This window comes from Psammomys obesus, unplaced genomic scaffold (genome assembly GCF_907164565.1).
Source record: "Psammomys obesus unplaced genomic scaffold, mPsaObe1.curated_primary_1811, whole genome shotgun sequence".
Taxonomy (NCBI): domain Eukaryota; kingdom Metazoa; phylum Chordata; class Mammalia; order Rodentia; family Muridae; genus Psammomys; species Psammomys obesus.
In genome coordinates, this window is record NW_026585895.1 from 11,060,661 (window position 1) to 11,081,333 (window position 20,673).

At 50.1% G+C, this 20,673-nt stretch overlaps 1 protein-coding gene across 1 annotated transcript; it reads left to right on the forward strand.

Annotated features, from left to right (window-relative positions):
* Nucleotides 1–926: 926 nt before the first annotated feature.
* Nucleotides 927–14,386, forward strand: Chrna1 (cholinergic receptor nicotinic alpha 1 subunit). Its single transcript, XM_055600729.1, has 9 exons — nt 927–969; nt 6,172–6,317; nt 6,471–6,515; nt 7,296–7,405; nt 8,690–8,885; nt 9,377–9,614; nt 12,183–12,406; nt 13,393–13,632; nt 14,062–14,386. Exons 1-9 carry the CDS (start codon nt 927–929, stop codon nt 14,191–14,193), a joined length of 1,374 nt encoding a protein of 457 aa, XP_055456704.1. The 3' UTR covers nt 14,194–14,386.
* The last annotated feature ends 6,287 nt before the right edge of the window (nt 14,387–20,673 follow it).

The window sequence follows — 20,673 nt, forward strand, 5'->3', positions numbered from 1 at the left end:
GAGCGAGAGTAGGTTGAGAGGAGGAAGAGGAAGCAGGAATCTGGAACAAATGTCGCTGCGGCCCTCGCCTTTTCCAGCTAAGTGCTGTGCTGTAAGAACAGGACGCAGGATGCTGCCGTGGGCCCAGCCAGCAGCTCTGGGTGGGCTAGGGACTGCCCGACAGAGGTGGGGGAGGGAACAGCCACTTGGGGCCCCCGGGGAACCAGTTCACAGAAAAATCTGTCTCTGTGAAAAGCTGCATATGGTCATATATGGAATTCTCTGGCAGCCAATTCAACACCAACCACTGTTCTCAAACTCACATAGGCACGAAAGATGAAGGCCTGCTCTGCCTGACGGCGACACAGAATTGCATTCCATGTCTAGGGAGAATAGACTTGTGTGATTAAGGACAGTTGTACAGTTGGAGCCCCGGGACCCACACGGTAGGAGAGCCAACTTGTGAAAATTGCCCTCTGACCTACACAGGTGCCACGACATACCCACCATCGCCCTAACATAAAATAAATGCATACATGTAATTTAAAACCCCACATGTAAGGCTGGGGGGCGTCGTCCGGTGGGAGAGCTGCTTTAGCTCTCTTTAACTTAGCCCGTATGTAGTTAATGTGTGCGAGGTCAGGGTTTGACCTTTAGCCCAAGACAAGACCAGGAGCCCCTGCTCCACGATACATGTAAATCTTCACGCGGCTTACACCCAGCATGAACACAGCGATCGTGTAAAAGCAAGGCGTGTCTGCCCGTCTGTGAGAAGCTCTCGGGGCTTTGAGGCTGTGGGCAGCTCAGCTGTCGCGCACGCACGCACACAGGTGGTGTAAGACAATAGCTGTGGAGTCAGCTGGCTCCTACCGCCGGCAGCCAAGCGCCAGCCAGAGTGCCAGGGACCGGGACAGGCAGCAGGGAGCAGGACAGCCACACCAGCGCCCATGGAGCTCCCGGCTTTCCTCCTGCTGCTGGGCTTCTGCTCCGGTAAGTGCCGGGCCTGGGGGCTCTTGTTGGAGGGCAAAACACTAACGCGCCTGCGCCCCCCCCCCCCCCCAACGCCGACCCCTGCCTTGTTTCTTTGATGGGAACACGGGAATGGCCACACCAGCCATCTTGGTGCCGGCTCCAATGGACTCCTGAGTATAGGTTTTTAGTTTGGTTTCCCAGGTAAGGCCGGAGCTGCTTGGTCAAAGGGCCCAAGCAAGATCTCCTGGTTGCTCTATTATAGCCCGGTCCCCGGCTCAGCCGCTTGTACATCCTAGTAACACTTGGACAATCTGGGTCACTGCTAGAGCATGGGAGCACTCTGAACTGCCTTCAGGCAGGCATGTCCAACACACAGCCCAAGGCTGAGTGAGAAAGGCCAGAGACACTGAGAAGTATGCCCCACCACAAAATCATAAATTTACTTAACTTTTTTCCTTTTTTTAATTTATTTTTTTGATTATTACAATTTATTCACTTTGTTTGCCGGCTGTAGCCCCTCCCTTGTCCCCTTCCCAATCCCATCCTCCCCCACCTCTTCTCCTCCCATGCCCCCCTTTTTAAAAATTTTGTTACTTTGTTTTTTATTTCATCATCATCATCATCATCATCAGTAGCAGCAGTAACTAGATTCCATGGTTTGGGGTTTGAACTTTATAGATGATGATGTATTACAAGGTTGAAGCTCGGAACAGCAACATTTAGGCACAAACAATGCCACTCGTGTGCCTTTTGTGGCTCTTAGGATTTGTCTGAGAATGAAGACATTTGATTGGCAGCTGCAGGTGCCAGGAAGGGAGCCCTGTTAACAAATGTAACTAAACTGTCTCTACAGAGAAAACAGTTTTGTCGGGTTTTTTTTTTCAACTTCAAAGATTCTTTTTTTCAAGTTTATTAAACGCCCTGGGGCTCCCCCCCCCCCCCCCACGCACTTTTTAAGGATCTGACTAGTATGTAGGTTTTAGCTTGAGCTGGACTCACGGAACCTTGCACAGCCCTTGACCTACTCTCGACTCTGGAATGTGTCACCTCGCAGCAGCTGAAACGCTACCCTGAGCCCCAGACTTCCGGTAGAGGGAAACAGGAGGTGTGTGTTGCCTGCTTCCGATGTTGAGCTTACGACACCCCGCTGAGAAGTACAGAGGCCCAACAGCCTGCGGCTCACCTTGCTCTACCGCTACCCTGACAAACACAGGCCCTCCAGGCAAGAGCCACGGGCACATTCATACACATATCTTTTCTCCATAGCAGAGTCAGAGAAAATATCTAAACTCAGATCAATTAAATCCGTGGAATTTGAAGCTGATTCAAGCGAAGCAGGCTCGGTATGTGTATGCACGTGTTTGCAAACACTGCACTCAGCAGAAATTTGTTTTTAAAAAATTTAAAGATTTGTTTGCTTTATGTTCTGTGTGTGGATGTTTTGCCCACGTGTATTGTACACGGTATTGCGTGCCTGCTGACGACAGAGGTCAGAAGAGGCATCAGATTCCTTAGAGCTGGACTTAGAGATAGTTGTGAGCCACCATGTGGGTGCTGGGAACGGAAGTTGGGTCTTCTGCAAGAACAAGTGCTCATAACCTTTGCCCCATCTCTTCAGCCCCCTCAGTGAAAATTCGTAAGTGACATGCTTCTAAAAAAAACACCTACAAGATCTCTTAGGACAAGGGATTCGTACGCAGCTGTCAAGAGGGGTTCTCGCTGTGTATTTTGATCAAACCTAAGAGTTCCTGTACTGATTCCCATGTGTAGCCTGTGGGAAGCAGAGGAAGTCCTGGGTGCGTGCTGTTGACACTGGTATGGCCATGTCAAGGACCCCGAGCCTCAGACCCATGGAGGAGTATGAAAGCCTTCCCCTTGGGGTGAGACTCAAGGGAAATGACAAAGTATTCCTGCTTCAGTACTGGAAATGTGTGCAGAGAGTGTACACCATAGCTTTTTCCGCCAGAGTATCATGGCTTGAAGACTGCTCCCCTACAGGGCCATTCCCACTGAGACAGTTGACCCTGTCCCCTTGATCTAACCGTACACCATAAGCCCCGCCTCCTTGTTTAGCTGGATTCAATACCCCTCCTCCCTGTTTGATTTGTATAATAAACACGAGAGGCTTCCTGGGTGCTGCGCTTTCTCTAGCCGAGAGACCAGACCATCCAATCCCCACTTTCCTGTGTGTCCATGTGTTTGTCTGTGTTTCCTTTCTCAGTCCCCTCACTGTCCTGAGGCCACAAAAAGGATGTGACAGTAGTCCATACAAATTTAGAATTATAAAATGCAACCCAACACCCTGAATTTGCTTATTGGAAGAGAACCGAAGTTAAAAGATATAAACTGATCTGAGGAGTGACGTGACATAAGTTCTGGAATGTAATCACTTAAAAAAACCTGGTTTGTCCCACACAGAGGCCTAAAACAACCCGAAATCACTCAGAGAGAAAGAGAAACAGTGTAAGATTTACCCAAGGTAAATCCCACGGCAGTTCAAACCCAGCGGCCAGTTCCCTGTGTACAAATATAACCTGGACTGAGGAGATGGCTCAGTCAGCAAAGCCCTGGCCTTACAAACACAGGATCCTAGCTCAACCCCCACAACCCGTATTTTAAAAACCAGGCATAGTGGCACACATCTGTAATCCCAACACTGGGGAGGAGAAGCAGACAGGTCCCTGGTGCCTAGGCCTCCAGCCTAGACTACACAGTAAATTTTAGGCTAAGGAAAGGAAGCCTCCCAAAAGATGAGGATCCCTGGAAGTGACACCTGAGGTTGTCGTCTGGCCTCCAAATGCACGTGCACATACGTGTTCTTGTCCATCACACATGCAAATACACAGTTTCACACACACATAACACAGCTTAGACCAATATGATACCGAGAGCACATTTCCAACTGGTGGCCGAATTCGTCTGTTAGCATCAGTCTTTTCATTCATTCTTGTGAGGGCCACCCTCTTGGTGCTCGCTGAACACATGACACTTGCCGTTCTGTTTGCATAGCCCCCTTCACAGTGTCCTTCTTCCGTCTTCCACTTCAGAATCCCAGGCACGCCGAGGCCGCCTTTCTTAGGACACATCAACTTCGTGTTTATTTATGTTAATGACAAATGTCAATTGTCAACTGCGTAGAGAATAGCATCCCTGCCAGGTTCACCTTCAGATGCCGTAACATTCCTGAGACAATGTTTGCATGCAGAAGAGATTCGACAGGCATTGGGCCAGCTAACAATGTTAGCACCGTTGGAATAAAGATGTCAGTGTGATTTGGTGAGAAAGGGCGGCAGCTGACATGCTTTGTTTTCTATTTATAACCTGCCTCTTTAGTGAAACAGTGGCTACTGGCAAGCATTGACTCCAGCCCTCCAAGCCATAGTGGAGCTGGGCGGCATTCTTCCTTGGAGTCTTGTAAAATTCTATCACATCAGCTTGCTTGCTCATTCCATCACTGATGGTCCTGATGACTTGTTTCCTGGCAATGGATTACAGTAATGTTTCTATAAACACGGCTGGTGAGGGGTTGGGGGTGGGGTGGATTTGTAGCTCCTTGCCTTGCCCATTGAAACCAATCTAAGAAACTGAGACTGATGTGGAAATTCCTTGTGGAGGGAACAAGGTCCCTTGCCGTGGGCAAAGGGAGGAGGTGAGTGTCCCTGGCATGCTGGCCTGCCCGTTCCCCCAATTCTCCCCTCCCTTTGTGAACCATTAGGCTGGACTCACAGCTTTCCGGGATGTAACGCTGGCCCTGTGCGCTATCCATTCCTTTCTAGTATGTTTCTCTTGTACAAGAACTGGGTCTTTTCACAACACCCCCTCTTGAGGGTCATCAACTTGCCAGCACTTTGGGGGAGAGTTAGGAGAAGGTTCTGTTTACTTGGACCCTGTTGATACTGTCGGAAGTTCTGGGGTTCAGAAAAATGTAGGAAGCTAGAAGTGAGACGTGGGCCAGGTCAGGGTCAGCAAGGGTAACAGTGAAGGTGGTTTAGCCATATTGAAAGGTTCAAATCTAAATGGAGATTACATGTTACCTTTAGGGAAGGGATAACCTCTATTTATAATCCTGTCTCTAGCCAGGAGGGGACCTGGGAAGGCATGGCTATCCACAGAACCTCAGTGTCCCCGCCTGTGAAGCTAGGGTCAGAAAAAAACCAAATTACCTGCTAATTCAGGAGGATTGTATATTTTCATGAAACTTAACATACTAATTCATTGCATCACATAAGTCATTCCATAAAGATCCAAGTTCTAGGTGAGAAATAACACTACCAGGCAAAGAGGGAGCACACCGCATTCATTCAGCATCTAGAGTCTTCTTGATCCATGGAGAAGTTATGGTGGCCCTGGCGACAGCCTTCGGAAAGGGAATATGTGGTTATGTGAATCAGATTGTTGTTTTGTTTTTGTTCTTGTTTGCTCTGTTTTAATCGGTACGTGGCTCAATCAGCAGGGAGCTGTAAAAACTGAGGTAAAATGCACATTACATGAATTTGACTATTTTAACCGCCGTGCCCAGCTCCCACCTACCCCTTTACATCTGACTTTTACCCTAGGTCAATGTTATCAAGGGGCATCCACGATACAACAGTATCCTCAGTTCATTCCTTTTCATGACTTAATCATATTCCACTGTTTGGGTATAGCACAGTTTATCCATGGGTGTATCTGTTGCTGACACTTTGAGTATTGTATATAATACTTTTTTTCTTTTGGGTGTGCACCCTGGAGCGTACTTGCTGGGTCCCTTGGTAATTCTGGCTTAGATTGTTGATGAACTCAATATGTTATATTCTTACCCACAGTGTTTGAGGTTTCAGGTTTTCCATAACTTCACCAGCACTTCCCTTTCTGCTCCCTGTGGCCAGCCTAGAGGTGGCTTCTAGGCTGTTTGTGGCATCAGGAGATAGGCGGCCCGTCCAGCCACGTCCAGGCTCTAAAACACCCATGCTAGCCTTTCTGTAGCGTTTCCTTCTGCGTTGTCTCCTGGCAAGTGTGAAATGGCCAGGGGACACATTAAGTAAGAGAACAAGTGTTGCCTCACTCAGCTGTTGCTGGGTAAGTGACCACACCCACAACTGTGCTTGGGAGGGAGCTCAGCTCACCGACAGGGGCTCCGAGTGCCTTTCATTAGCTGGCTCCAAGTGCCTCTAACCCTGGCGAGGCGGTGTGCAAGGTGGAGAACAGCATCTGATGAAATATGTGTCGTTTCCTGCCCAGCTGGCCCTGTCCTGGGCTCCGAACATGAGACGCGGCTGGTGGCGAAGCTATTTAAAGACTACAGCAACGTGGTGCGGCCGGTGGAGGACCACCGTGAGATCGTACAGGTCACCGTGGGTCTGCAGCTGATCCAGCTCATCAACGTGGTGAGACAGGGCTGGGGGCTCCCTGTGGCATCCACCCAGTCTGTGACACCCACCCTGTGACACCCAGCCTGTGGCACAGACTCTCACGCTGGACCTCTAGCGCTGGCTTTCCTATGTATGCCCTTGACGAGGGATCCTTCTCTTTTTTTTCAGGATGAAGTAAATCAGATCGTGACAACCAACGTGCGTCTGAAACAGGTCATCAGGCTGGGATATCACACTTACGTCGTCGTTGTTGTTGTTGTTGTTGTTGTTTCCACCTAAAATCAAACCTGGACTCAGAGGAAATCAACCTAGGAAATAGGATCTTGCAGCAAAATGTTGAGAGTGGGTCCCTCAGGGCGGTGGGAGCATAAATATCCGCTGCGTCCTGATATCCTGTTTGCTTTGGGCTCTCTTCTCATATGTTTATTCTTCTGTGTGAGGCTTCATTTGCTAGGGAGGCCGCAGCCGAGGACTACAAACCAGAAGGCTTGGACAACAGGAATTTATCCTTGCGCTGTGCTGGATCCCAGATGTTCCAAAGTTACTGTGTCATTCGAGTGGCTTCCCTCTGAGGGCTGTGAAGGGAAAGCCATTCCAGGACCTTCTGCGAGGCTTGTAGATAGCGGCTGCTGTGTTCGCAAAATATTCTGTGTATTTGGGATGTGTGTGTGTGCGCGCGCGCGAGAGCACACGTTCAAGTGTGTGTGTGTGTGTGTGTGTGTGTGATATTTAAATCTCCTTTTTTTTTTTTATTTTGAGGACATTGGACTACAGCTAACCCTAATGGCCTCACTTTAACTTAATCCCTCTGTAAAGATCCAACCAAGGGCTCGTTCTGAAGTATGGGCTAGCACTCGCAAGAGTGAATTTCACCAGAGCACAGATGAGCCGGGAATCCTGTACCCCAAAGCCTGCTGGCCCCTCCAAACTCCAGATCACTCTGGACAGGACGCCGACTCGGCCTTCTGACCGCGGACATGTCTCCCTTTCTAGCAATGGGTAGATTCCAACCTGAAATGGAATCCGGAGGAGTATGGAGGAGTGAAGAAAATTCACGTCCCGTCGGAAAAGATCTGGCGGCCAGACCTCGTTCTGTACAACAAGTGAGTGAGGCCGCCTGGGTTTCCTGCTGTTTGCGTTAAATAACCCCTAAAACCAGAGCCACGCTGACAGACGAGGGGTGCCATATGGCGTCCTACGTTATGAATAGAAACAATTATGGGAGCCAAATCGAATCGGGGCTGTGGGTGGGGACATTAATCCCGGAGAGCTGCAGTGAGGCGTGTGGCAACCATACCCCGCCTCCCCCGGCCTCAGCTCCCGGGGGGTATTATTTATCACGTCCTGAATGCCATCCCGGCATCGATGCCCGGATGCCTGCCTTGCCATCCGCTGGGCTCTGCAACAGACTGTGGGTTGTGAAATGATAATGTGATTCAAGACGCTTGGCTTAATGACACGTTCATTATCATATGCCCTTCATTTGTCAGGGAATATTCATTTCCAAGAGCAGCCTTCCGAGGCAGGCGCAGGAGCATGCGCAGTCAGTTAGCAGATTTGCAGTCTGATCCTCACTCACCAGGGCTGGGATTGCTGCGCGTCCCACAGATGTTCCTAGGGCTGGTGGGGGCGGTGGATGGAAATGACGCCCCCTGGCGGCCCTCCCAGCATCTACCCCTCACAGCCCAGCCACAGCAGGGATTGCAGCTAGAGCAAGGCGGTGGTACCTTTTCAGATGGAGATGTTGATGGATGCAGTGCCTTCTCTTTAGTGAGACCCCCACGACAGCTCTGGTCCTCTTCACAGACTAATGAGAAGCACCTCCCTGGCTAGAGAAAAGGGCTGGGGGTGCAGCTCAGTGGTAGAGCATTTGTCTAAGGTGTTAAGTGCCTGTATTAGATCCTCAGAACCAGAGGAAATGGACGCCCTGGTTAAAAAAAAAAGAAAAAGAAAAAAAAATCCATGTTTCCAGCTTCTGAGAAGAGATCCAGCTATGGCCACGAGGAGTCTTTAGACTTCCATGGGCTCCCTGGGCAGCCTGGTGCTGAAGGTCACACTTAGGTAGGGAGGGGCCTGGTCCGTCCCCTGCTGGCTGGAAGACATCTGAGTTTGTGACTGGTCCCGCAGAGTTCTAAACAACTCTCAGAAGGGCGCCAGTCCCGTCCCTGCTCCCCCATACGATATTCAGCTCTTAAGAGTGTTATGTGTTAAATTTCCAGTTTTCCCAGCAACTCTCAGAGCACACAGACAGAGGCTAGCATTAAAAATGTCTCCGGGGGCAGGAAAGGGGAAGCTGAGGTGCAGTGTTGATTTAGGACAAGCTTGGGGAGCACTGTCTCGTATTAGAATGCGGTATTGGAGCCATTTTTCTCTTATCCCCACCGCAGTGCCGACGGCGACTTTGCCATTGTCAAATTCACCAAAGTGCTCCTGGACTACACAGGTCACATCACCTGGACGCCTCCAGCCATCTTTAAGAGCTATTGTGAGATCATTGTCACCCACTTTCCCTTTGACGAGCAGAACTGCACCATGAAGCTGGGCACCTGGACGTATGATGGCTCGGTGGTGGCCATCAACCCGGTAGGTGGGGCCTACGGGAATGAGGCTGGTTCCAGGACTAGGGCTGCCCAGGGATCCGAGTCAGCCCCCCGGGCAGTTCCAGGCTCCAGGCATCTAGTTGTATGGCTTTCTGTTGAGTGCCAAGGTTCTCAATGAACTAACTGCCAGGAGAACTAAGTCAGAGCTCAGCTGAGTTCCCTTTGCTATGGGTGGTTTCAAGAATTCTGATGAGTGAGTCTTGAAAAGTGGGGCTTGGGTGCCGGTGTCTTAAAGTTTCCTGGCGATCTGAGAGTGGAGACAAAATGAACAATCCTAACTTATTGGAGGACACGTGCTGTAGGAAATGAGCCCATTACCCTTAAGCAGAAGTGGCCGAGCGTCTGCCTTGGAACAGTGACCCTCCAAGGAGACATGGTTACCATGCCACTGCCTCTCCTCAGCGTGGTGTAGTGGGGCTGTGAGGGGCTGTGCGGGGCTGTGCGGGGCTGTGCAAAGCTTCTTTCATTCCTCAGGAGAGCGACCAGCCCGACCTGAGTAACTTCATGGAGAGCGGGGAGTGGGTGATCAAGGAGGCCCGGGGCTGGAAGCACTGGGTGTTTTACTCCTGCTGTCCTAACACCCCCTATCTGGACATCACCTACCACTTCGTCATGCAGCGCCTGCCCCTCTACTTCATCGTCAACGTCATCATTCCCTGCCTGCTCTTCTCCTTCTTGACCAGCCTGGTGTTCTACCTGCCCACAGACTCAGGTGAGAGCAGCTGTCATGACTGCAGCTGCTGTGGAGCTCATGCTGCTATTTCAGGGCCGGCCAGGAGGAACTGCGTGCCGACAGAGACACGGGGAGGGACGCGAACCATCGCTGCTGTGCCCAGGGGGTGGCCGGACAGTGATGGTTGGCCTGAGTGGGAACTGCAAACTCAGGTTCTCTGAGCGAGCAGCCAGTGCCCCGAACCACTGAGCTCCCTCTCCAGCCTCACCGTGCCCGTGTTTCTGTTTATTTTAATGTTATTTTTAGGTGTATGGGTATCTTGCCCACATGTCTTCTGTGTACTATGTGTGTGTGTCTGGTGCTAACGGGGCCAAAATAGGGCATCAGTTCCCCTGGGACTACAGCTCCACATGGCTGTGGGCTGCGATGTGGATGCTGGGAATGGAGCAGCCAGAGCTCTGGACTTCCAAGCCATCTCTCTTGCCTCCCAGATTTCTTTTGAGCAAATAAGTACAAATAAATATTTTCAACTTTCTAATCTAATAAAACTTCCAAAAGCAAGAGAAAACACTACCAGGCCAATACAGAAACGAACTAGCATCCATAAATATGGAATCGTTCACGACTGTATATACTAAGCAGTTATGACTGCACTAAGTTTGGTGAATGTTAGCTGCTAACATCAGCATTATTAAATAAGGAATGGTAAGTAACTTGATAACTTTAATGTTTATAATTCTAACGTCTTGTTTTGGAGGTGGAATGGAGGGTTCTGTGCTTTTATTTGCCCTGTGTCCCCTTTTACAGTAGCTCCTCGGTATTTACAAGAGACCAGTATCAGGACGCCTCTGGGTCCCGAAATCCAAGCGTGCTAAGTCCCTGGTGTAAAATGGCGTTATAGTCACGTGGCAATTCCACAGGTTCACTGATACTTAAAATTCCTTCTTGATACACTGTAGAGGTTACACAAATAGTTATCCTCCTGTATTGTTTGGGGGTTGGTGGTGGAGAGGTCTGCGGATGTTCGGTTCAGACACAATTTAACTTATCTGAATAGTTTCAATCTGAGTTTGGCTGCATTCTTGCAAAACCTGCAGGTATGGGAGGCTGACTCTATATCAACCATCTGGAAGGGTACGAAGGGGTCTACAAAACACAAGAGACCTCCTCCAGGGACCCCAACAAGGGCAGCCCCAGGTTCTCTATAGCACCCCACGATACGGTGCCAGTCAGCCTGACCTTCGAGCAGCCTGCCCAGCCATGCCCCTGAGACTCAGGAGTCCTTGTTTCAGTTTTGGCCTTGCAGCTCGCTTCACCCTGAGAGAAGTGCATTTCTGGGCTGCCCAGCCATCTGCTGGGCAACAAAAAGATCAGTAGTGAGGTTTAGTCAAACTTCCACCGCACGTCCAGCTTGCCAACCCAGAACCTCCCTTGTTTTTCCTGAGTCTCAACAAAGAGCAGAGCCTAGGGCATGAGGTTGCCATTCGCTGCTTGGCAACAGTGATGGAAACATCGGCCACTTGATGCTGCCGGTAGAGTTAAGGCGCTGTGGCCACACAGGAAAGATCACCCAGAATTATCCTTTGAGAACGTGCTGGTCACATTCCTTCACCAACCAGGCCGGTCTATTCTGAGGCCACTCTGCTGGGCTTGCAGGAGATACCCCCTCCATGTCCTCACATGCTCTTCCCTGTAAAAGGAACTTTTATCCGCCTGTTTGAATTGTTGTCTGCGAGGCTTACTGCCTCCCTCTGCTAACCTAGGCTCAGTCCTGGAAGCTTCTAGCCTCCATATGGTCTAATTTAGGCCTGGAATGTTTTCAGTTTCTGAGAATTACTGCTGAGTTAGCTCACCTTTTCTTGTTCTTTCTGAGCTCTGGCCTGGCTGGTTCAACTCAGCTGTCCTAGCTCAAACTCCTCTCCCAGCTGATTTATTCAATCTGGCTTTTCTCTCGACCTCTGAATTGCTGTTTGGCCTCAAACTAACTTCAGCAATCTGTTCTAATCTTCTGGCTCCTTTTCATTCTCTGGCTCATTCTGCCTTCAACCTCCCCCATTGTCCCTTAAGTAGCTTCCTTTTCCTCTCTCTTCTCATGAGAGTTGGGCATATCCTATTCTGTCAAGTCTTTCTCTGATTCATCACTGTTTCTGCCACTCAATTCGACATCACTTTCAAACATTGAAACATGGGCGCTTCCTTCTACAAACTAACTCTACCTTTATTGTCTGGGATTAAAGGCAAGTACCACATACCTGGATCTAAGCGACCTGAAACTTGCTCTATAACAGGCTGGCTTTGAACTCGGATCTGCTTGCCTCTGCCTCCTGGATTAAAGGCGTGTTTGTATTCCAGCTGGGTCACACAGACCTGGAAGGTCTTCGGAGGTGATCTCTTGTCAGAGCGGCCGTGTTCTCAATCAAAATTCCTCTACCCTTCCCCATGACTATCTGTGCCCAAATCTGCCACACCCCTTGCCAGTCTGCTCTACTCTTGTTTTGCCTTTATCGTCTCCTTAGCGGCCCCGTATCCAAACACAGTCACACACTCTGCGGCCCTGGGGTGTCGGGAGTGGGCGGGCCGCGGCATTTCTTCTCGTCGTCTTTGCAGGGGAGAAGATGACGCTGAGTATCTCCGTCTTGCTGTCGCTGACCGTGTTCCTCCTGGTCATCGTGGAGCTGATCCCGTCCACCTCCAGCGCCGTGCCTTTGATCGGGAAATACATGCTGTTCACCATGGTCTTCGTCATCGCCTCCATCATCATCACCGTCGTCGTCATCAACACGCACCACCGGTCACCCAGCACCCACGTCATGCCCGAGTGGGTGAGGAAGGTGAGTGCCGACACCCGCGCACGGGGCGGCCTTCAGGGAGCCCCACGGAGTCCTTCCTAGGCTTCGGGAGAGCCGGGGAAGCTGCTGCTTCTTTGCGGGGACAGCTCAGGTGGCCTTCCTGGAGACGGAGGAGAAGCAACATGAATCACGCGCGCTCCCGATTCGAGCTTCTGGAATCTGACCAGAGACTGACAGATCCTGACTTAGGCCTGAGCGCCCTTAAGCTTTTTGTGGGTGTGTTTTCCAGCTTGCGAACAGACACGCTCATTTTCACTGGTGAAAATCACCCGTGGAGAATAGACCGAGGAGGAGAGAGAGCAGAGGGCCCTGATGGGAGGAACATTTTTTTTTCTTTTTTAATTAGTTAATTTTGTGGCCATGCTGGGGATGGAACCCAGGGCCCTGCACATTCTTGACAAGCACTGTTCCGCTGAGCCGTGTCCCCCGCCCAGATATGCCCGCTTTTTTGGTAAAGGTCGTAGAGCTGCAAACGGCGTAGGGCGTCAGTGTCCGCAGTTCTAGGTTACCACAGAGGCTTTCCGGAGGAGACGAACGACCTTGGGCAATCCCTCTGTATGCTTAACACCAGGAACAAAACCCGGAAGAAAACGGTCGAGTTACACTTGAGGCTGCAGACCCGCTCCTTAACCACAGGGTCCTGACCTTGCCAGGACGGTTCTGCTGCCTGATGAGGAGTCTCAAGCGCGGCGCAGAGTTGGCGTCTGCACGCAGGTGCCCTCCAGTGGCCAATTACGCACATTACAGAACCAGAGCCGCCGCAGACATCCCGCCCTGTCCAAGACTGAACTGTGTGGTCTTTGACCTCCAGTGCAATCCCTTTGTTTTAAGGACAAGGAGGGTGAGGCCTAGAGATGCTGAGTGATTTGCCCAGGATAGCATTGCTAACTCGAGACCGTGATTCTGGAAATGTTGTCCTATGCCGTGAATTTCTTTTCTTTTCTTTTTTTTTTTTTTTTTTTTGTTAGGTTTTTATTGACACCATTCCAAACATCATGTTTTTCTCCACAATGAAAAGACCATCCAGAGACAAGCAAGAGAAAAGGATTTTTACAGAAGACATAGATATCTCTGATATCTCCGGGAAGCCGGGGCCTCCACCCATGGGTTTTCACTCTCCTCTGATTAAGCACCCTGAGGTGAAAAGTGCCATCGAGGGGGTCAAGTACATCGCGGAGACCATGAAGTCAGACCAGGAGTCCACTAATGTAAGCTTCGTGGCTCCGAGGCCACCTCTGTGGGTCTCTCTCTCTTTCTCTGTATCGTTTATTTTTGTTTTGTTTTGCTTAGAGACAGGGTTTCTCTGTGTAGCCCACCAGGCTGACCTTAGAGATCTGCCTGCCTCCTGAGTGCTGAGATCAAGGGTGTGTGCCACCACCAGCAGGCTAGCACACCTCTGGGTTTAAATGATCAAATGCATGAGTGTGATGGGGGGGTTAACCTGAACAATGAACTGGCTTCAAGCTATGGTTACTGACCTCAGACGTTCTGTGTTGACTTTAGTAACTCATTTTGTAACACCTAAAGGTTATAATATGAGCCTCAGGTGTTGAGTCCTGGAGATTTACATATTGAAGGCCAGGCCAACAGGGGATGCTACAAGCCTCCGTCCCGTCTAATGCCCTGTTTCCTCTCAGGCTTCTGAGGAGTGGAAGTATGTTGCCATGGTAATGGACCACATTCTCCTTGGAGTCTTCATGCTGGTATGTCTCATCGGGACACTGGCTGTGTTTGCAGGTCGGCTCATTGAGTTACATCAGCAAGGATGAACAGAAGCTGAGCTGAGCCTACCTCTGCCCCAGCCCCAACCAGCCCTGGGAATGCTGGGAAAAGAGGAAGCTCTGTCTAATCCCTTCACACTTAGCAAACATGCGATGTCCTACCTACATATCCTATTAGTGATCTCTGTTTGCTCCTCTATGGTCTTTTCCCCTTTGCTTCTAAACCCTTTGCAAGTAAATGGAAGTGAGTATTCAAAAGTGTTTCTTTCTAATTTGAATGCTCAAGGTTTTCTGTTGTGTTGTCATTGCTAATTGTTTTTTTTTTTTATTTCTTTCCTTTAAAAAAATAGAACTGTACATTGCATGAGTGTTTTGCCTGCACTTATGTCTCATACACATGCCTGGTATCCATGAAGGTCAGAAGAGGGTATTGAGTCCCCTGCAACTGGAATAAAAAATGTTTGTGAGCCACCACATGGAACCTGGGAACCGGGTCCTCTGAAAGAGCAGCCAGTGTTTTTTAACCACTGAGCCATCTCTCCAGCCCTGTCGTTATTTTTAAAGCATGGAGAGTTCTTTCCTTAAGACATACAGTTTCACACCTACTATGAAAGCCCTGACTGCCAGATTCCCCAAAGACAAAGCATTTGATGTGGATCCGGTGGAAACAGGAGAAAGTAAATTAGGTAACTTTAAGTTTTAAAAAAAATTAAGTGTGTGTGTTTGTGTTTTCACACGCACGCGTGTGTACGAGCATGCACAGCCATGCAAAGTCAGGGGACAACTTTTAGTGGTTGGTTCTCATCTTCCACTTCATTTGAGGCAAAGTCTCTCTTGCTATTTCTGCTGCTGCATTTTATACTCATGGCAAGCTTGGGGCTGGAGGCGGGGTGTGTGTGGGAGTGTGGGGGATTCTCCTCTCTACACTTCCCATCCCACCAGCGGAGCGCTGGGATTACAGATGTGTTCCATCATCTCCAGCTCTTCACATGGGTTCTAGGATTGAATTTAGGTCATTAGGTTTGTGCAGCAAAAACTGCTTTTACCTGCTTAACCTATTTTGCTGGCCCAAAGGTATCTTTTAGGGCAATCGGCATGCAAATAGTATCAAAAACCTATGATTTCAAAAACCAGGAGAGGGAGGACATTTTCTTTTAAAAAAAAGTTTTTGTTTGAGAGGCCTTTTAGAAAGGGAGCTTGGGATTGCTTGGAATTGTACCCAGAGCCTTGAAAATACAAGTTTGCACAGAGCTGTAACTGAGCCCCAATGTTCTCAGCTTAACGAGGTGTTTGGGTTTTGTTCTCAGGATCTGAGGAAGAGCAGGTTCCGTAATCACTGAGAATGAGCCTCTGATACCTTGACAATCACCTCATCCACGTGGATTTATTTTATCCAAATAATTTCACACAATCTTCATAATGTCCCTATTTTCCTTTTTTATTTTTTAAGTGAAGCTGGGGAAATTCTTCTCCAACTAGAAGCTTTTAGAAAGGAGGTCGGAACCCAGACAGACCTTAAGATTCTAAAGCAGGAGCTGGAGAGACAGCTCCTGAACAGCAAAGGCTCACATAGCAGGCGGGGCTTTTGAATAAAATGTGTCTTGGAGGGCTGGAGAGATGGCTCAGAGGTTAAGAGCACTGGCTGCTCTTCCAGAGGCCCTGAGTTCAAGTCCCAGGAACCGCACAGTGCTTGGTGGCTCACGACCAGCTATAAATGGGATCTGATGCCATCTGCTGGCATACAGGCATGCATGCAGAGCACTCATGCATTTTAAAAAATATATAAACACATTTTCTGAAGAGCTGAAAAAAAGAGAAAAAGATTCCCAAACAAGACCAGCTCCCTGGCTGTCCTGGCCAGGCCTAGCTTGATCTGAGCTGTTCTGTAGCTCTGGTTTGTGTGGTTGCATCCTATTTCCTGCCTTCCCAATTAAACTTTCCCTTCAGTCCTTACATTTCTGAAATCTGAAGAACGAGTTCTCTGCGGCAAACCTAAACTTTAGTACAGTTTGCCCCAGAGAAACCTCAAGGCTCTGGACTGGGAAACAGCCTTTGAATCACAAAGACATCTGATCCCTATCAGGTCCAGGGAGAGCTATAAAGCGCACAACCAGAAGGCCAGGCCGAGCCCAGGTGGCTTCAATCTCCTTCTCCAAGGGACTTCCCGTCACCCCTGCGCCAGCGCGGGGCGCTTTCATCTCAAACAGTTCCCGTTTTAAAGGGAAAACAATTGGCAGTTTCTCAAAAAAAGTGGTACTCAGGGTCGCCAAAGGATTCAACCATTCCACTCCCAGGTAAGAGAGCCAAAGAACGCGAAAGAGCGTACACTTGTTTGTATGAGAATGTGCAGAGAAGGGAAGAGCCAAGAGAAAGCAATCCCGGTGCCCATCCATAGACAGAGGAAGAAAATGGGCAGAGGGACTGGGTTTTGTGTGTGCTGCAGCCACCATTTTGTCTTTTTTTTTTTTTTTTTTTTTGAGATAGAGTTTCTCACTGACCTAGAACTTGACAAATGGGCTAGACTGGCTTGGCAGCTAGCTCCAGGATCTGCCTGCCGCCTCTCTCGGAGCACATGGCTCTGTTTTCAGTAATTAAGCCAGAGCTGTCCCTAAGGGCAGCGAGGCCACTGCCGCCGCTGGCCTCCAGGTTTCGCTCGGGAGCAGGGGTGACTCGGGCGGTGTTCCCGTGTGGAGTAGCATGTTGCAGAGCACAGCATGAGTGTGTGTTCAGACCCCAGGCTGCCGTGAAGTCCCATAATGCAACTCGTACAAATCCTGCCCCGGATAGCTCAGAATCTGTACGTGTTTGATTTTTGCTCGCTTTTGGTAATCGTACAGTCGGAGACCCTTCACTGTCGCCGAGTCTTCCCGCAACCCCACGCTCGGTCACACGACCATGAGGCCACGAGGAAGATTCGCTCACGTGAGGCACCTAGGGATGCGCAGGCCGAGGCTGGGGGTGGGGAAGCTAGGGGTTACCGGTCCTGAGGACAGACTTCCTCTTTGGCAAGATGAAGGCACAACAGGTTTAACAGCAGAATAAAGCGAAGGCCTCCGCTAAGGATGCTGGGAAGAGGCTGGCGCCATGTTCCTACCCAAGGACATAAAGACACCCCCCCCCCGCCCCCGAGTTCTGTCAGAGCACAAGGCTGGTCTGCGACTGCTGTCCTTTTGCTGCTTTTCTTTTCCTTCCTGTATGTGTGTCGTTGGTGCCTGTGTCTGTGTGCGCTCCAAGGCCAGAGGCTAAGCTCCGAGGTCATTCCTCCGTTCACCGTCCTGGTGTTCTGGTTGTGAGCCTTTTAATGGCTGAGCCGTCTCTCCAGCCCTCACCCGCCGCTTTTTTAAAACACAGGGCCTCTCCCTGTTGTGGAACTGTCACGGTTTATAATGGTGCGGTAAGGGGGTACCAGGGCGGGCCAAGGTGGAATCATGCCAGGGAACAGATCTGGTATGAGGAAGTGTGTTGGGGGAAGAGAGAGGAGGCCTGGGGAAGGTGTAGAAGCAGAGAATGAGCCGTGAGGGCAGGGGAGGGGGCAGGGAGGGAGAGGAAAGAGGGCGCCTGGAACAGAGAGAGCTGGGCTGGCTGGGGTTCTCACGTGTCCCCGCGCACACCTGGCGCAGCTGGCAGCGGCAGGTGATGATGTAAGCACGTGCGAGGCCCCTGAGGGCGGGGCAGCTGGATCTCCTGTACGCTGGGCCGGGCTGGCTGGCTACTTAGCCTCAAGTATCTGCTGACTCTGACCTGCAGGAGCTGGGATTGCAGGTGCGTGCCGCTGTGCCCTCCTTGTTTTTCAGTGGGAGTTGTAGGGATCAGACCCAGGTCCTGTGCTTGTAGGGCGAGCGTGTTATCAACCGAGCCACCTGCTCGGCCCCAACGTGCTACCGTCCGTTGCTCTCCAAGCCGCCATGCTCCCCCACAAGTGCTCCGCCCTCCCCCATCCTGCAAGCCGGAAGCTTGGTCCTGCACCGGTGTGCACCCATCCAACTCCAAAAACGGCTCTGGGGATCTGCCCTCAAGCCAGCGTCTCGTTCTTTCACTAGTTAAATAAAGCCTGATTTCCGGAAGGTCACCACTAACATCCACGCAGTACCTGCTGGAAACCACCCCACCTAGCGCTCTGTGAGGGGCCCAGGCGGTGAGCCCCTACGTGTCTGTGCTCGTGTGCATCCGCCTGGATGGCAGGGCAGCCTTCCTGAGAAACGAGGACCTAGAACTCAAGGCAGGCGCTTTGTGATGGAGATGACTTTCCAGGGCGCAGATTTCCGAATCTTCATTGGTATTGGAGGGCTCGGTGAAGAGGGGGCGGGGTTCCAGAAATACGGGGAGGGATCTCACGACCCGGGCCCCAGGGATTCGTTTCTCTCACCCTGCGTTTGGGCCCCAATGCACGCTGAGCTGCGTTACTGGGTCTTTCAGATGCTGAACCCCAGCTTCCAGGGCAGCAGTATTGGAAGATGGGCCTTTGCAGGGTGGCGATCAGCTTTACACGGAGGCTGTACAGCGGGCTGCGGGCTTTGCTGAGGAGGAGCATGCCAGGCAGCTTCCCTCTCCTTCCCTCCCTCCCTTCGTCCTCTCCTGCCTCCCTCCTTCCCCAGCACCATGTGAAGACACAGGAAGGCCAGCTGGTGAGAACAGGACCACTGCAGCCCAGTAATGACCTTCAGCGTTCCAGCACCGTCTCACCCCCCTCATCTCTACACTCCCCTCTATCCGTACCAAGCTTAAAGCAGAGGCTGCCATGAACATGGTTCCCCCCGGACGCAGGCCAGGATCGGTTTTCGAGTAGCTGAGCTGTCGGCGCATGCCGGGGCCCTGCCAGTTCTCTGGGACTTGGTTACTAGTTAGTCCTGGGTCAGTCTTAAATGCTTCCTCTAAACAGACACACCACAGCCATGGCAACATGAAGGGGAACCTGGCTCGAGGGCACCTGTAAGCTCTCTGCACCCTGTGCAACCTTCCTATAAGTCTAACACCCCTGGCTAATCTTCGCTTCCAACTGGACTGGACTGAGAGATACATCGAGGTTAGTACCACACACTTCTGAATGTGGCCGGTGAAAGTGTTTCCAGACAGGGAACGATAGGGTGTGAGGGTGGGACTGGGAGGAGAGGAGGGAGGGGGCTGGAATCAGGCCGGAAAGTAAAAATCTATGAATAAAAGAAAAAACATTGTGTGACTCTGCTATCATAAGAGACGGTAAATAGGTTCTTGGAAACAAGGAGACTCAGGGTTACCAGGATAGAGACATGAGTTACCATGGTGATGATGGATGGGCATCCAACAACGGGAGTGTGCCTGACGCCACCCAACACTAAGATTCAGTAAAGATGCACATTATTTTACAACAAAAGAGATTTCTTCTTGTTAAAAAAAAAACAAAAACAAAAAACCCTGCAGGTTTTTTCGTCTTTACAAAGGTTCTTGAATGTGGAATGGGTCCAGATAGGCAGCAGGAAAGAGTCTAACTTCCTTGGGAAAGATGTGTCCTCCGTCTCCATCAGTCCTTTCCTCAAGAAATGAGCGTGAGCGGGGCAGCGGTGGCGTACACCTTTAGTCCCGGTACTCAGAAGGCAGAAGTAGGAGGATCTCAAGAGTCCAAGGCCAGCCTGGTCTGAAGAGTGAGTCCAGAATGGCTAGGGTCACAAAGAAACCAACCCTGTCTCAAAAACAAAACAAAACAAAACAAAACAAAACAAAAAAGCCTGAAAGGATGCATCAGGGATATTGTCCAGATTATATTCTAAATCCACTTTTAACCACCTAGTTTCCTATGCTCAGACCCCTCCCCCTGGTCCATTCCCTAAATCTTGCTCCTCTCCTATCAGCCAGCAGAGGCTCTGCTGAGAAAGTCTACAAAAGTTTTTTTTTAATGTATCTGTTTAGTCAGAAAAAAACACTTTTGAAAAAAAAAAAACTAATGTAACAGTGTTTTATCTTGTTTGTTTGTTTTATTTCTGTTTGAGGGAAGGTCCCATTTTACAGTACAGGTTTCCCTGGAACTCACCATATAACCTACACTGGCCTCAGATTCATAGAAATCCCCCTGCCTCTGCCTCCCAGGTGCTGTTCCAGCGGGAGCCCAGCTTTGTGATTGTTAGATTAACGATGCTTTCTTGGGTAACTGATCTCAGCTGCTGCCTTGGAATCTTCTCAAAGGATTATTGCTATTTCTAGTCTTAGGTACTAGTCAGCTGGGTGCCAAAAACAGCTTATTGAATGAAATGAAACAGGTAAGTGAAGAGATGGCCAAACAGCCTGATTTGTCTTCACTCCCCTCTCCTTCCTTGGTAGACATCTTACCTTCAGTTACTTGGGCAAAACAAACACCAGTGACCTCAGCTGTGTTGGTGTGAATTCCAGTGTGAATATAAAAGTCACACATGTCTCAGTTTTGTGAAAGAGCACCTGAGCATGTGTGGCCCTCTAGGAAGAACGATCCCATGAGCCCTTCTTAACCGTCTTTGAACACAAAGGCTCTCTATGTAGCCAAACTCCACCCACAAAGTTTTTCCCCATAGCCTTTGCCTA

What these genes read in the sequence shown, in the direction of transcription:
- Chrna1 (XM_055600729.1), top strand. Translation starts at nt 927, where the DNA reads ATGGAGCTCCCGGCTTTCCTCCTGCTGCTGGGCTTCTGCTCCG. An exon ending in GCTGCTGGGCTTCTGCTCCG is followed by an intron (nt 970 to 6,171) that starts GTAAGTGCCGGG and finishes TTTCCTGCCCAG; the next exon opens with CTGGCCCTGTCCTGGGCTCC. An exon ending in TGCCCGAGTGGGTGAGGAAG is followed by an intron (nt 12,407 to 13,392) that starts GTGAGTGCCGAC and finishes TTTTTTTGTTAG; the next exon opens with GTTTTTATTGACACCATTCC.